Source organism: Electrona antarctica (genome assembly GCF_951216825.1).
Source record: "Electrona antarctica genome assembly, chromosome: 16".
NCBI classification, from domain to species: Eukaryota; Metazoa; Chordata; class Actinopteri; order Myctophiformes; family Myctophidae; genus Electrona; species Electrona antarctica.
In genome coordinates this window covers 22,061,989-22,078,670 of record NC_136797.1, presented here as the reverse complement: position 1 = coordinate 22,078,670, position 16,682 = coordinate 22,061,989, and the positions used below count along the sequence as shown (strand labels likewise).

At 43.4% G+C, this 16,682-nt stretch overlaps 1 protein-coding gene across 2 annotated transcripts in view; it reads left to right on the top strand.

Moving 5' to 3' along the window:
• Positions 1-2,121: 2,121 nt before the first annotated feature.
• LOC306939268 (disabled homolog 2-interacting protein-like) overlaps positions 2,122-16,682 on the top strand; it is a 135,848-nt gene continuing 121,287 nt past the window's right edge. For both annotated transcript variants that reach the window (XM_079523825.1, XM_079523824.1), the window contains exon 1: positions 2,122-2,987. In XM_079523825.1, the coding sequence (XP_079379951.1) occupies positions 2,965-2,987 (23 nt within the window). In that variant the 5' untranslated portion in view covers positions 2,122-2,964. The remainder of the gene's footprint in view (positions 2,988-16,682) is intronic.

The following is a 16,682-nucleotide window of genomic DNA, read 5'->3' as shown; positions in this document are numbered from 1 at the left end:
GCAAAGTGAGTTTAACGTTGTTTAACGTTGTCAGAAAGGACTTTTCTGTTTGGATGTATGAGCTGTCAAGAAAGTAAGCCTAGTTTTTTTTTCCCACTCAGTACTACTGAGCAGGCGCGGGTATGATGATGATGTCACCCTCTATTTTGGAAAGATTTTGAAAGCTTTAAAAGAAAAGAGAAAAAATATATAGGATAGGACATTCTGCATAATGAGTATAGTTTTACTTTTGGTAGTCTACTTTAAGTACATGATGCCAACACTGTTGTACTTCTACTCAAGTAAATGTGTGAATACTGGCCTTTTACTTATTGCTCCAGCACTGATAGTCTGTGAGGTGTTCTACTGAAGGCATGATGTCATGATGATAGTCTGTGAGGTGTTCTACTGAAGGCATGATGTCATGATGATAGTCTGTGAGGTGTTCTACTGAAGGCATGATGTCATGATGCTAGTCTGTGAGGTGTTCTACTGAAGGCATGATGTCATGATGATAGCCACTGATAGTCTGTGAGGTGTTCTACTGAAGGCATGATGTCATGATGATAGCCACTGATAGTCTGTGAGGTGTTCTACTGAAGGCATGATGTCATGATGATAGTCTGTGAGGTGTTCTACTGAAGGCATGATCTCATGATGATAGCCAGGACGATGATGCCATCATCATCAAGTCTCCCCTTCAGAGACTCTCCAGACAAAACAAGCATGGTGGGACGGGGTACATACATCTGGCAATGGTTCTGTCCTCCAAAACCTGGCTAGCTTCATCCTTACTCATCCCTCTCTCTCTCTCTCTCTCTCTCTCTCTCTCTCTCTCCACCCCTATTTTCCTGGACTATAGTCTCTCATCCTAGCCAGAGTCCCACTGTCCCAAGCAGTCAGCATTTATTTTCCCACAGTGTGGTGCTACTGTAGCCTGAGCCATTGTGTCCCGAATGATGTCTTGAGAGGGAAGTAGGGGAGGAGGCAGGGAGGGGTGGTGGGGGGGCATGCTTCCTGGCTGCCATGCAGGCCCATGTCACTGTGTGGGAAAAAGAGAGGATGAACACAAGGGGGGGGGGGGGTGGGGGGTCGGGGGTGTTGCCAAGTCTGTGTGTTATAAGCCAATGTTTCTTAAACGTTTTCATGTCAACAAGGACCCCCACATTGATATCATATTTGGCTACATGCCCCCATCTGAAAAGGTTTTGTGCTAACACTGCAGGGAACCTGAGCAAAGAAGTACTGCCGAAGCAGACAACCCGCAGCACTCCAGGTTAGAATAAAATCCTTCACGGTGAAAGGCTCGAAGATACAGGATGAAAATCAAGAAAATGCCAGCACTCAAAATGTCCTTTTCACATGGATTTATTTATCTCTGACGAGAGTGGACAACAGGAAGTGTGGTATTTATGTATGAGATACAATCAGATGTAATTGAACACAGGTGTCACTTGTTATCATCTTACACAGTATAAAAAAAAAAGACTATTTATGGTACCAAGACAGGATAAATGTCATGTGAGCACAAATAAATAAGTACATAGTAAAATATGAATACTATCATACTGAATATGGGGCCGAACTGGGAACCTTCCGATTTTTTTCTGGGGACCCCTTGGAAGTTGAACCCCCCCCAAGGACCTCCCCCAGCTTTGAGAACCATTGTTATGAGTGACTTAAGGTGGTTGCACACTGGACACGTTTTTCGGATTTTTAGCAGCATTTTTCCGAAAAACGCGTCCAGTGTGCCTTTTAAGTACCTTAAAGGTGGTTGCACACCGGCCGCGTTTTTCGGAAAACCGATGGAGAAACGCCGCTAAAAATCCGAATTCGCATCCGATTTGCGCCCGGTGTGTGGAGACCGTTAGGGCTCCATTTTCGTCACCGCTAAACCCCTTATCCCTATACCAATAACTAGCCTACCAATATTTGGTAGGCTAGTTATTGGTAGGTTGAATTTTTTGAGGGCTTGGTTCTAAAATGAAAATATGTTCAGATGGTGGGAGGATCCGTGGTAAAATACATGTTAATGTGTTCGTCCTTGATATGAAATTATTTAGACAATAAAGTTTCACCAACCTGCTTATTTTGGGCTTGTTTTCATAGAACTGGTTGCTTGTTTCTCGCAAAATCTGGCAACACTCTGGGAGCACAGGCAGTCAGGCAGACTCTGTCAGTCGACACTCGACAGAACTGAGACGCGGTGCCATGGTCGAAAACAGGAATACTTGAATCACTTTTTCATCATCATTTTAAAACTAATTCGCCATTTGGAAGATCGCCATTTTGCTCTCGACTCTTAAGATTGCTTTATTATCTAGAAGAGAGAGAGAGTGAGACCGTTTTAGGCTAGTGTCTGTCTAATGTAGCAGGATTTATTTATTTATCCCAGTCTGGGGCTCGCCTCGAAATAAGTTTTTTTGGACCGCAGTTATCATTCGGAAATAGTTTCACGGTGTTGTTGTGGACATAAATAAATCGGACTATTTATGCTTAGTATCGCCGGAGTGGCTAAAAAAACACACACACAAGGGACGGACGGCTTGCAAGCTTTCCCCTAAAAAGGAGTGAGTTTGGTGTGAGACACGGGATGTATGTAGGCTGAGGAGGACGAGAGGCGGGGTGTGTGTGTGTGTAGAAACACAGCCTGACTGGTGGTGGTATCCTATCCTCTGGGGGAACTGCTAGTGGAGTAGAGAGAGAGAGAGAGAGATAGAGCTTCTCTCTGGATCTCAAAGGGTTTTCCTCTCCATCAGACACGGAGACAGCCAGCCCCAACAGCAAGAGACACACACATTCCCAGAAAGAAAACTCAAAAAACATATTCGAGGAGGGGGGGGAAAACCCGCTACCAACCCAACCGAACGAACAAGGAGTAGCAGCAGCCAGCGATCATCAGCCCGCTGGAGAGAGAGGAATGAGACCGAGATTGAAGAGTGTCTTTTGGGGGACCCAGAGAGAGTCCGTGGTGGTGGTGGGACCATGTTTCACATCTTCAGTAAATCGTAAGTTGTTTGTTGTTGCTGCTGCCGCAGCAGAATATGGTTATTCTGTTGTTTTTCTTGATGTGGATGTTAGCCTTGGATCAAGACGATCATAGATGTGTTTTTATACGCAATAATGAAATACATTATTATGGTCGTCTTTCTTGAATTTGATCCAAAGCTATTTGGCTAACGTGGTGGATGTATGGAGCCAGAGAGAGAGAGAGATAGGTCCCATCCCATGCAGGGCAGCTGCTGCATGGATTTAGCTGCTAACCGCTGTTATTAGTGTCGGCGGGTGAGATCAGATCGGCCATAATCCGATGCAATGTTTACGAACGGTGTCTTTCTTTACCCATGCCTATGCGACTTTTTTTCCCCTCTGCCACGTCGAAAACGTTGTCTTTGGGTGTTATCGGAGATATAATGGGACGGTTGCTCAGTTAGTATAATCCTGTGTTGACTTGATCTGTCTATTTGTAGAATACTGCAAAGAGTTTGCAAACAACGTGGTTGTAAACTCTTGAGTTAAATCATCATAGCTACAGGATTCGAACCCCAAACAGCTAGTCAAAGCACCTTATATTAGCTACCTGTATTAGTTTGCGTATTTGTAGAGTCTATACTGCTATACATGTTGTACACTCTGAGTTAAATTAAAGCTGAAATCCGTAAAAAATCTATTTAATGTCATAGTCCTATACGGGGATTCAAACCTGAAACATGCTACTTCAAAAACACAAACAAAAATGTTTTACTGTGTAGAAAACGACTGGACTGGAGGTTTAGTTTTTTATACTAGGCTAGTTTGAAAAACAGCCAAAACAATAGCAGAGCTACTAAGTTGTAAAGACGAGGGGAAAGAATGAGGACGCGTTTCGACTTGAACATGAAAATATTCACCGCCAGAGGCAAGCAGTCCTGGAGCCAAAGCACCGTGATGACTCTGATGACAGACACGGGGATTATTATTGGCATCCACGTTGCGTGTCACAGACAGAACAGGAACACTGTAGCCTGCAATCCTGCTCAGTTTTTAATTAGAACAATGAACACTGAACTTTAACATGATGGTCATTATAGTACCCTGCCCTGGATTTGAAGTTTTCGAACCCACACTCACTTCAGCCACACACATGTAGCTCTAGCTTAATTCTCAAGAGGGAGTCAGGGGTGGAATTGGTTTTATGAGCTGCAGGCTTAAGTTCAGTAGCCTATACCTAGTTGACAACAGGTCAATAGACAACAGGTCAACAGCTACAATAGGTGTACAATAGGTGTATTTGTTAATTGTTTAATATTTATTAAACAAAAAGTCTGTACCCTATAGATTATGTTAAATACCGGTAGGCTATGTATATACAAGTTTGATTCATTAAAATCAACTGTAGCTTCAATTATGACAGTTTGCTTGCATTTCAGAGTTACAAATGAATACATTAAAAATGTCCCCCCCTTTTTTACCATGTTCCAATCATCCCATCTGTCTACAGGAAAATCAAGTATGAACACAAATCTGGCCATTGCAATTATAAAAACACAATCCAACTATGCAAGTGCCCAGAATGGAATAGAATATTGTTTTGTTTTTTTAGGCGTAATTTACCTTGTATTATTTACAATGTAATTGTTGTGCCATGATGCGTGGGCACAAGTCTGTTCTGTCTTTATTTGTGAATCTCTTCCTTTTCTCCTCTCCTTTCAGTGCTGTAGGCTGTTTAAATATTCAACCCAGGAAAGAGAAAACATTATTTTTCTCCATCTCCGAGTCCTTCTTCTTTGCACATATTGCTATCAAGTCGATTCAGTTCCCCTAAGCAGTTATGCAACTGTATGCGTATGAAAGCCCCGGCTGTACTCGCTCGTAACTAATTTATTTATATATATTTTTTTCATCCTCCAGTTGGGATGGAGCATGGTGATGGCTCATGGTGATAGGCTGTTATGCAATGGGCTTGCATTGATGTCTGCTCACCCCTGTTAAGCCTATGGGTTGTAGTTGGCTGTGTGCCAGACTGTCCCGCACACACAAAAAAAAGCAGATCTCTACAAGGTCACAATCAGCGTTGCCTTATACGCGACTTTGGGCTTGTTTATGTCCAGCTTTGAGTGTTTGTGTGAACACAAACACTGTGTTAACTCAAACATTCAATGCCACTGTACAATGACTGGCCAGCTTTGAGTGTTTGTGTGAACACAAACATTGTGTTAACTCAAACATTCAATGCCACTGTACAATGACTGGCCAGCTTTGAGTGTTCGTGTGAAACACAAACATTGTGTTAACTCAAACATTCAATGCCATTGTACAATGACTGGCCAGCTTTGAGTGTTTGTTCTAAACACAAACATTGAAGACGTAAGTGAGGATGCAAATTGTGATTGGCCCGGAATGAGAGGATGCATGATAAGAGCGCCCCTCACTTCACACGGGTGTGATTTCTTTTCTGTTTGTTCTAAATTAAAATTATTGGTAGTTGCTGGTTTTTGGGCTTGTTTGTCAAATGTAGTTGCTCATTTGGGCTTGTGTTTCTTAATTTAATGTTGTTTAAATCAGTGGTTCTCATACATTTTCATGTCAAGGATCGACACTATGTATTTGTCCACGGATTTATTGTTCACACTTGTGCACGCACGCACCCACGCACACACACACACACACACACGCACACACACACACACACAATCACACAATATCACACACACACACACACACACACACACACACACACACACACACATGTGCACACACACACTCTAAGATGGTGCTGAGCACTGCCAATCTCATGACCATTGTTGTTGAGTCATCTTCAGTGATACGTGCAGTAACTGTTCTGCGAATGTGAACAGTTTAGCAGTGTCTGTGGAATGCCATTCTGTAGTAAAACTCTTTAGAATGTCCGTGATGAATGGAGTAGCAGAGTAAATGAATTATAATGCTGCTAAATATAGAAGGGTTACTTACTCAGGGTAAAATATAATAGTGTGTGTGGGTGTGCGCGTGCGTGTGTGTGCGCACGCCAGCGGGGTAGTCATTCATGGGACATTATAGTACATTGACGGTGGTAAATGTGATGAAGAGGACACCATCCTCACCATCTCTCCCTTCTTGTCCTTGCAGGGCTCTATGAATTACACTTCCTGTTCAAACACTAGCTTCCTATTGACTCAACTCACCACTGAGAGTGAGAGACAGTATGCAGACCGTACACAGCATTAAAACACATTCATCCTAAACTGGGTTTGTCATGAATAGGCAGACATTGGGGGAAAATAGCTGATCTACACCTGCTCATAATGTCACGTTGCAACATGACTTGAGCTTGTAGATCTACTATATTTTTTGTTGTTAAGCTTTTGTCAATTTGCACCTATATAATGACACCCCCAAAATAGTGCCTTGTTAATATTCTCAGAATGGTAATTACTAGCTTTCTGACATTTCTTTATTTATATTTTTATGGAGATTACAGAAAAATCACTGTTTTTACACAGACAATATTCTTCGTTCAGAATAAAATAATTCCCATGCATGCAGAGATTCCAACTAAACCGTTGGACGCGGACGCTAAATAAAAGTAATCCTCGTTTACATGCATTCAAAGCATTTCATTGGAATATTACTTTTGACATCGCTCACATGGTGGTTCTGCCTGCTTTTGTTTCTGTTCAATTCATCGAAATGATCAAGTGTTTACATGCTGATGTTTTCCTGTTGATCGGAATATCAAATGGTTTGTCAACCAGAATGAAAATTCCATTCCGATCAGATTCTCATCGGAACATTCTCTTCCAATTCAACGTCACTTATTGATGTATTCTGATTGAGCTGAACACAGACAGTTGTCTGTCCTATCTGTGTCATTTTTCTTTCTATCCATCTTGTCCATCTATCTGTTAATTCAACTTTACTGTAGGGAGATATCATTTGTAGGCCTATTAAGCCTGATATATACTTGGTTGCATGTTGGTGTCTGTTGCATGCAGTAAACAGCGGATATACCAGCTCACAACGCGCTGTGAGCTTGTACATCTGCTATTTACTGAGCACGATATCGGCAAGTATCGTATAAGTGAGGCTGTAGCTGATGAATACCCAGTCAAATCCTTAGTGTTAATAATCTGACCTTAATACTGTAGGCAGATATCATGTGTATTGCCATTGTGTCCTGCTGTGCTGTAGGGGGTCAGGGCAGGTTGGGGTGACAGTTGGAGGGGTGGCGGTGGCTCAGGGGTAGAGGGGCCAGATGGTAGCCGCAAGGTTGCCAGTTCGAACCCGGGCTCCCCCAGAGTTAGTGTCGAAGTGTCCTTAACCCCTAATTGCTCCTGATGGTACTGGTTCGTGCCTTGCGTGGTTTCCGCCGCCCATCGGTATATGAATGTGTGTGCGGGTGAATGTAATGCACAATCTATGTAAAGCGCCATTTACCATTTTGTTGTGCCTCAGTCTGAGCAACATGTGACCATGAGTGTGAGTCAAAGACATGGGAGGACAAGTCATGACAAGGAAGACTCTGGAGGATTCTGAGCAGAATGAAGACAGACTTTTAGTCTCGGGATTTAAGTTCATTACCTTATTGCACAAATTGATTTCATCGATTTATGAAACAGATAATTGATTTAACCACTCAAACTCTGTATGGTTGACTGGAGTCCTACAGGGCTCTGTGCTAGTGTATTTTATTATGTTATTGTGGCGAAAGCTTTCGCTGAAAATGGCAGTATGGATCGACAAGCTCACAACACTTAGCATTATGTTATGCTTTGGCTATTGAAAAATAGCAGATCTACAAGCTCGTAGCACGCCACCGAGTGGCGCGCTACGAGCTTGTAGGTCTGCTATTTTTTGAAAAATGACTGACGACTGACAGAAACATAGCTTTTTTCTGTCAGGATGTAGAAGACATTTTTAGAATCTGATCTCAGGTCAAAATGGGTTAAATTTCCCCCCAAAATCGATTATTTCCAATAAAATCAATTTACCGATTAGTTCAATTAGGCTAACTGTTGCACCTCTTCGCATACAGTTCTCATGTATTTAAATTAATACTAGTTTTTTTCTTCTAAAGGTGTGCCGTTGGCACATGTTGCTTTCCCAGAAGGCTAGGCTGTGGTGATTAATCGGTACCGCGACCATGGCTGGTCATTATGGGTAATTAATGTGAGCAGAGCTCTAATTAGGCTAACACCTCTGTTACTACAGTCTTAACATAGTCCTGGGTCAGGGACACAGTCTTTCAGGATGATCCCTGTGCTTTGATTACTATCAAACGTTCACACGGTGACCATAAGACATTTAGACTGGAAACCTTTGGGAAAAGAAGACGGATGCAACAAATGTAATAGACATTGAAATAAAATAAGGGGGAGGCGTCATAACAGGCGTCATGTGGCATGGAGACAGTTAAGACATGCATGTTAATCACAAAATAGTCAAACCGTTATTTTAAACCTAAATACTATCCATCTGATCGTTTATACTATAGGCTGGGGGGAAAAGAAAGCTATGTCCTCCGCGTATTTTCTCTGTGAAAAACAAACAATTAAACCTATTCCCACAGAGGAGCGCTCCGGCCCGGCCCGGACGGAATCGAACCTGGGACCCTCTTTTCCTCCCAGGTGGGCTCTCTGCCCATACACTGACACCACGGCGCGTAAACAGCGCCTCAAACTGTGACTCCGCCCACAACCGGGGGAAGTTGTGATTTGCGCTCGTTCACTGCAATGCAACTTGCGGCATTTTCAAAACAATATTGAGCAGAGTAGCGATTATCAAACGTATTTGAAATGCCATATGTTGAAAGATCTGTTGTCCGTGGACAAGGCACGCTACCTCCGCAAGTTAGATGGCATCGGCATAGATGTTTGTCCGTATGTGATTAAGGATTGGACCAAGTTGCATTGGCAGCCATAGAAAATTCTTACCCCAGGCTAAAACCGGATGTGACGTTTTTGGGCGTTCCTGTCTAGCGTGGTGTCAGTGTATTCTATAGAAACATGTTGACAAACATCGCATCGTTGGGACTACATATACGTACGATATAGCCCAGTAAACTGTCGACACCTGGAACTATACCGTAGCTAGCACGCCACAGTAATTATTAAGGAACAGTACACAGTATGACTGCTACTGGCCAGCTGCTGTGTTCTCTGGTCCTATCAGAGCTCAGCAGGCAGGTTGTGTTGTGACCCTGTTGGCCCAGACCAGCTCAACTGCTCTGTGCTCTCTCTCTCTCTCTCTTTCTCCCACACAGCGAGCGTCCGTGCAGATGTTCATACTGTATGAATGACCTCACTCCCTCCTGGCTGCCTGACTGGGAATGTACTGTGTACTCCCACTGCTCTGTGTTTGTGTGTGTGTGTGTGTGTGTGTGTGTGCACGTGTGTGTGCGTGCGTGCGTGTGTATCACTGGGTCTTTGCTTTTGTTTGTTTTTGGTTTTCAGAGAGAGAGAATAAAGAAAAGCAGAGGATCTGTCGCTTCTTCAAACACCTGTCTGTCCAGCCACCTGACCTCACTTCCTGCCTGGTCCAGGCATTTCTTTCCCACAATGCACTGCAGTGCGTCAGTCTGTGGTTGATGTTAGTGCTATAGGAGCCACTGATTTGGAGAGGTGTTTTATTACCGAGCAAACATCATTCTTTCCTGCATGTGTGCGCGATTGTTTGGGTGGTTTTATTTTGTAAAAAATTTGCATCATGTCATATACAGTATATCGTTGCTGTCGGGCAGCAACCTAATATAGCTGTATTCTAAGAATTTCTAACTTCTTGTGTGTGCTTATATTTTATTTTTATGTATTTTGTTTGGAAATGAATGCCCTACTCTTGATCATACTACAGACACAGAGCTGTTGGGATATTGCAACAGGAACTTGTGCCTATAGAGGGAAAATGATGTATTTAATAACCGCCATCAGAGTGATAATTGCCTGGCCTTAATAATCCTATCATGAGGACTAATGATTCATCTTTTTAAAATATTGCTGCAAGGTTAATATTCACGAGACCATTAACCCATTTTGGACTGAGGTCGATAAAAAAAAAAAGGTTTTCTGAAAAACCTATGTTTCTATGTCAGCGGTGCTCAACCTTTTTCATGTCAAGGACCCCCAGAATTATTTGTATTTGGCTGCGGACCCCCATCTGAAAATATGTTTTTCCTGGGACCCCCCCCCCCCAGAAGCAAAGATTTGAGTTAAAAACGTTCGCTGTGAAAGAATATATATCCACATTTTGACGATTTTTCCAAAATGGCAGATCTACCCCGCGCTATGAGCTTGTAGATCTGCTGTTTTTCAATAGCTAAAGTATAACATAATGCTTAAAACACCAAAATGATTTCCCGTTCAGAATGGGTACACGGGAACAACCGTGTACTTGGATCTGTACACACATCAAAAGTATCAGAACCGCAAGCTTGTTCTGAGCTTGTAGATCTGGCTTGTAGAGCTTGTAGATCTGGCTATTTTGGGATCTTGAATCCTGTGAAGTAACAGTTTTGGACCTATGAGGGTTCCACCCGACAGGGGGTGATATACGAATGAACATTGCAATGCACATCACAAGCCTTTAGTTTGGACGCCAACCACTGTATTGCAGCGTAGCTGATGTCAGTTCTTAAACGCAGCCAACAAAGCCAAACCATGTCGCTGTTACGGACAGATCCGATGAGGCGAACAGAGTCCAAATGAAACTAAACGGGCATCTGTCTTACGGGAAATCTTGTCCGCTGCCTTGTGGTATGCATTCCAGTTGTCTCTTTATCAGCTGCAGTTTTCAGAGCCTTTATTTGGATAGTACGGTGATGGTGTGACAGGAAACGTCATTTTAACCATTTAAGCCCTATATACGTAGTTTGGCTGTGGTTCCCCGAGGCCTGGATATACTGGACCAGGTCCACTAGTATTTCCATCTTCACCCAAATCTCTTCGTCACAAACTCGCAATGAGTCGGCGGAAGTGTACACTTTCCCCCCCGTCCTTAATGTGATTGTGTTGGCAGCCAGCAACATTGGCTATTTGATACATAGGAAGGGCGGATGCATCCAGCAGGATAAAAGGCAACCTTAACATGGGCCCTGAGGCTCTGGAAGGAGCATGGTGTTTTAGTTCAGGGCTGTCACTACTGCTTGTAGCTCACAGTGTCACAGGGGGGGGGGGGGGGGGGGGGGGTCAGCATCTGTCCGAAGTTAGAAGCAAGCACTTCTAAGTGACTCTCAAACATTTTCACATCAAGGACCTCCATATTAACCCATTTAGGTCTGACGTCGATTTTTTTCTTTTTTTTAAATGTCTTTTTTCTGAAAAACCTCATTGTTTCTATATCAGTGATTCTCAATATTTCAAGGATCCCCAAAATGATATGTAATATGCCGCTGACCCCCCCCCCCCCCCCCCCCCCCATCTGAAAATATGTTGTTCCAGGGACACCCCCTCAGAAGCAAAGATTTGAGTTCAAAACTGAAACTCTGAAAGAATATATATTCAACGATTTGAGGCACATTTTCACAGGTTTTTAAAAAATAGCAGACCTACAAGCTCGTAGCGCGCCACTCGGTGGCGCGCTATGAGCTTGTAGATCTGCTATTTTTCAATAGCTAAATTATAACATAATGTTTAAAACACCAAAAGGGGTTAACATGCATCTGGCCACGGTCGGAACAGCCATCTGCAAATATTTCGTGCCAGGGACCTCCTCCATACAAGATACACAAGAAGATAACCGTTCAAAGATCACATCCAACTGAGAACCCACTGACTTATAGAACTCAATGCGTGGTGTTAAATCCAGCCTGAGAACTGCCGATACAGTCGATACAGTCGATAGAGTCAAACAGAACGAGCGAGTGAGTAAAACAGCCTGGATATTCCATGAGTTAGTTAACAATCATAATTTTACCAGTCATTTCCCTCTATAGTATTTCTACATTGCCGACAGTATTGATACTTTTGCTAAGCATACTTTTTGTTAGAAGAATAACGTGTTTTTCCTTCCATGCGCTATACGTCCAACTGGGGAACCCCCCACGGAGTGTAGAGCCCAGGATTACATGATTAGACTAGAAAAAGTGCCCTTCTGGGCACAGGTCTCCACCAGGGCAGGTCAGGTTGTGGCCTCCTGGTGGCGCTATAATAGGCCAATGTGAAAAGGGTGCAATGTCTTCATACGCCTTTGATGGTAATTGGATGATTTGAGGCATTTTGTTCCAAAAATGTGTTTTGCAAAAATCAACCTGTTGATGGTGCTATAACAGGCCAATGTGAAAAGGGTGGGATATATTCCTCAGCCTAGTAAGAAAATATGTGAAAGATTTCACGTAAATTGCATGCTGCGTTCATGATTTGAGGCTTTTGTTCAAAACGGGGCAATCTTGCAAACTGTGAAAGCCAATTATAGCCAATTAGGATGGAATATGAAATATCGGACAGATCCGACTTGAGCACATGACCATAGAGATACTGTGTAACGATTTGTGAGATTTTTGGACAGAATCTGGAGGAGTAATATCAAAAAATGTGTTTTACAAAAGTCGGCCTCCTGGTGGCGCTATAAAAGGCAGATGCGGAAAATGCAGGTCAAAGGTTTGTCCTTAGCCTCTAGGGAGTGTGCATGCAACGTTTCCCGCAGATCGGTGCAGTTTTAGGTACAAAATGGGAAAAGCTGCCTCATGGTGGCGCTATAACAGGCCGTTCTGGAAAATGTGGGGCAGAGGTTCATCGTTGGCATCCAGGGAGTGTGTGTGCAAAGTTTGGCATCGACCGGGTTAACGGTGCCGGAGATTAGCTGTTCACAGACGGACGGAAGGACGGAAGGACGGACGGACACACACACGGACGGAGTGCAAAACATACTCTCTCCCCATGCCTTCGGCCTGGTGGAGACAATAATTGACACGGCGTGGAAAAATGGGTTACAAAAATCGTAGAAAAAAAACAAACAAAAAACATGATACTTTTGCTTAAGTAATAAATGTGAGTACTTTTTCCACCACTGCTATTTATTTCCGCGTACACTGTTAGTGTTGCCCCCCCCCCCCCCCCATCCCATCCCTAATGCGGACATGCCATTCCTCTCCCCTCCTGTAAAAGCTTCCTTCCCCCCTGTAAATAACTGAATGACCTCCTTTGTATGGAGCTGTTTTCTACTCTCTACTCTGACACGCACACGCACACACGCACACACACGCACGCGCACGCACACACGCACACACACGGAGCAGCAGCACTCAATCAGGCCTCTCTCTCTCTCTCTCTCTCTATAGTCTCTATACTACAGTTTGTGTGAACAGATGCTGCCCCGGTGATTATTCATCATAAAAGTGGTCTCACACACTGTAAAGTCGTCTGCTATACCTTTCATTCCTCCATCTTTATCTGGTGCAGTTACGCAGTAGTGCTGCCTGGGGGCACTGTCTCTGGTACAGTGGTACCCCCCCACCCCCCACCCTCCTCATCCCCCCCCTCTCTGTGTGATGTAATCTTTCTTTTGTGTCATGTGCATTAGGCCAGTGGTTTTCAAAGTGCCCAGGGGGGGGGTGGGGGGACATTTGGAAAGAGTGGAAAACAAAAGAATGTGTAAAAAAAAAGAGAGGGGAAAAAAAGAAGAAATCATTAAAAAAATACTATTTTTATTATTGTTATTGTTATTATTACACATATCAGTTATTGGCTGAGTTAAATTACTTTTTAACCTGGTGGTGTCCCCATTTTGAGCATTCCTAATTCTTCTAAATATTTAAACATGATTTCAAACATTTATTTTCTGTGAAAACGGTGCCATTAAGGCCATTGGTGCTCAGGGACGCTGAAAACAGTGAGGAGGACTCTAATGCATCTCTGGACTGAAACATACTTCACTTTGGTCACTCTGGTTTACTTTCTGTCTGTCTGTCTGTCTGTCTGTCTGTCCGTCCGTCCGTCCGTCTGTCTGTCTGTCTGTCTGTCTGTCTGTCTGTCTGTCTCGTCCTCGTGAAGGTGAAGGCGTGTCATTGCACTGTCACAGGGTATTTTATGCAGCGTTGGTCTAGTGTAGCAGTGGGTGTGGAGAATGTTCTGTAATTGTTAGGGGAAGAGGATTATGGGTGTTGCGGTCACACTGAAGCTTGGTTTATAACTTATATACTATACTATGCAAACATTGCAGATCTACAAACTCACAACGAGGAAGCATGAGGTCGACCCCCCCCATCCTCCCCCCGGTTGGCAGACGAAGTGTAGAGCCCAGGATTACATCAGCTAATTGACACTGGGTGAAAAAAAATGGGTTTCAAAATCGTGGGATAAAAATGTAGAAGTACACAACTCACAACGCACCTTTGATGCGGTGCGCTGTGGGTTTCTATATTGGCTATTTAGATTTTGGTTAAGCATAACACAAGCTCAGTGCTCAGAGATTAGAGATAGCTTTTTCTTGGCAATGTCTTCTTAGTTGCTTAGAAAGGGGAATTCAGGCTACATTCTGGACTTCATTTCCCTGTTTTCTCCAATCATTTGAAATCTCTGCGTCTGACCAAAATCTAATCAAATGCTTCAGTTTAGAGAGCCAGACAGTTATCTGTAGTGAAATCTACAATGCCTTCTGGTGAGGATTCTAATAAAGTACAAAACAATCGCTAAATCACCACAAACATGTTATTTCTATCTCTGGCGTGCTCGTTTCTCCAGCTCTAATTCCTGTAATTAAAAGGTAGGGTAAATCGTATACCCCCATGGGCACAATGCCCTTATCAGCGAGTCCCTGTTTTTTAATCCCAGGTTGCCCAGAACATTTGCTGAATGTCATTCCCCTACTCTTTATGTCCACATTCCCCCTCTTCTCTCTCTCTCTCTCTCTCTCTCTCTCTCTCTCTCTCTCTCTCTCTCTCTCTCTCTCTCTCCTGTCACTGTCAAAAAGGCTTAATAACCTAAAACTACAATGTGCGAAAATAACCCATCTTCTTCAAGCAACACATGGTGTTGTAGCCCAGTGGTGTTTGCAGCTCTACACAATTTACAATTTAGGCATTTAGCAGACGCTCTTAATCCAGAGCGACTTACATTAAGCAATAACAAAAGCATGGCATACATCACATATATAAAAAGTAGTTATCATGAATCATGCGTAAACTAAGAACGTAACAGTGGAGTATCTATGTAAACTATACATACTATACTATATAATATATTATACATGTGTACTATAAAGTGCTATGACTACATAAACTGCAGTTCTAGAGCTGTCTACGTAACAAGCTATAAGTCTGTTTATAATACTATCTAAGTCTACATAGTGTGCTATCTAAGGGGCTAGGCTAGGGCAAGTGCTACGGGCCATGGTGGAGTCTGAAGAGGTGGGTTTTCACACCCTCGTATACATGAGTCGAGTCGACAACGTATATGAAACTCGGCTTCAGAAGTGGTATTAAGGTTAAGTTATACTTTTTGACACTTTTTGAAAAGGTTGTGGTGGTGATTAGATGAAGAATGCTGGACTTTAGCAGCTCGGCGATTGAAGAAAGGTTAGAGTGCAGTCAGTGCTGCTCCGTTGGACCCCAAAACGTTTCAGCTCGAGAGCCCAAAGAGAAATGTGATCAGATTGTCTCCCCGCTGGGACCCAGACTACAGAATAGTGAGAATCGCAGATCTACAAGCTCACAATGCGCCGCATGTGAGCTTGTAGATCTGTGATTTTCACTTCTTCACCTACTGAAACAATTAGGATGTTCTTTTGAAAAAAATAAATTTTGAATTGGTTTTGAATTAGATTTTCTTATTTACATATTTTGGTATAATTAAAAAAAACATAATGGATACCGAGAAATAAAGGGATATTTTACTCTCCTCGACACATACAAATTGGTCCGCAGCGACCTACAAATTGGCCCACGACCCACTGTTTGGGATCTGATAAGAAACACGATTGGTTGCTACAGTGTTTGGGCTCCAAGGCCCGTCGTATCCACATGTCAGCAGTCACCCCCCCCCACCCCACACACACACACCCGCATGCACACGCACACACCCATCCCGTTCTGCCCCGCTGCCCTCTGACAGAATCCTCCCTCTTCTCCTCTGTCAGCGGTGTGTGTATATGTGTGTGTGTGAGAGAATGTGTGTACTGTGTGTGTGTGTGTGCATGCGCGCTCACTGCGCTGTGGGTGTCGGACGCGCATGCATGGAGCTTTGTTTTGCTCCCTGGCTGGATGTTCAATCATTCCACTGCAGATGTGGTGACTGACAACAAGCCACTGCATGGCTGCTGCATTCCTACAAACACAACAATACTTGCACGCACAACACAACACAGCACGCCTTTTAGGACCCGTTCATGCTTCGGCACACTGCGGTGTCGCTTGCTTTAAAATAGCGGGCATGCAAGCCCTCAACACGCGTCGCGGATGCGACGTGTTGAGGGCCGTCTGTCCGCTATTTTCTGCACGTTCGTGCAACCGGCCGTGAATGAAGGTTTTCTGTGTGTGCAGAACCAAACGGACCGCATTGTAACCAGTGTTGTTTTTGGCAGCACATTTTGATTTTAGTCTTAGTCATGAGTCTCTTCAATAGTTTTCATTTAGTTTCAGTCACATTTTCGTCACCTGGAAGTTGACTAAATATCTACAAGCTTGAGCTTGTAGATCTGCTCAGATCTGTTCAGCATGCATGCAACCAAGTGTAAAATGACTTCTACTGGATCGCTTGTCCACTAGTCCCTTCCTGACATTTTAGTCTAGTTTTTAT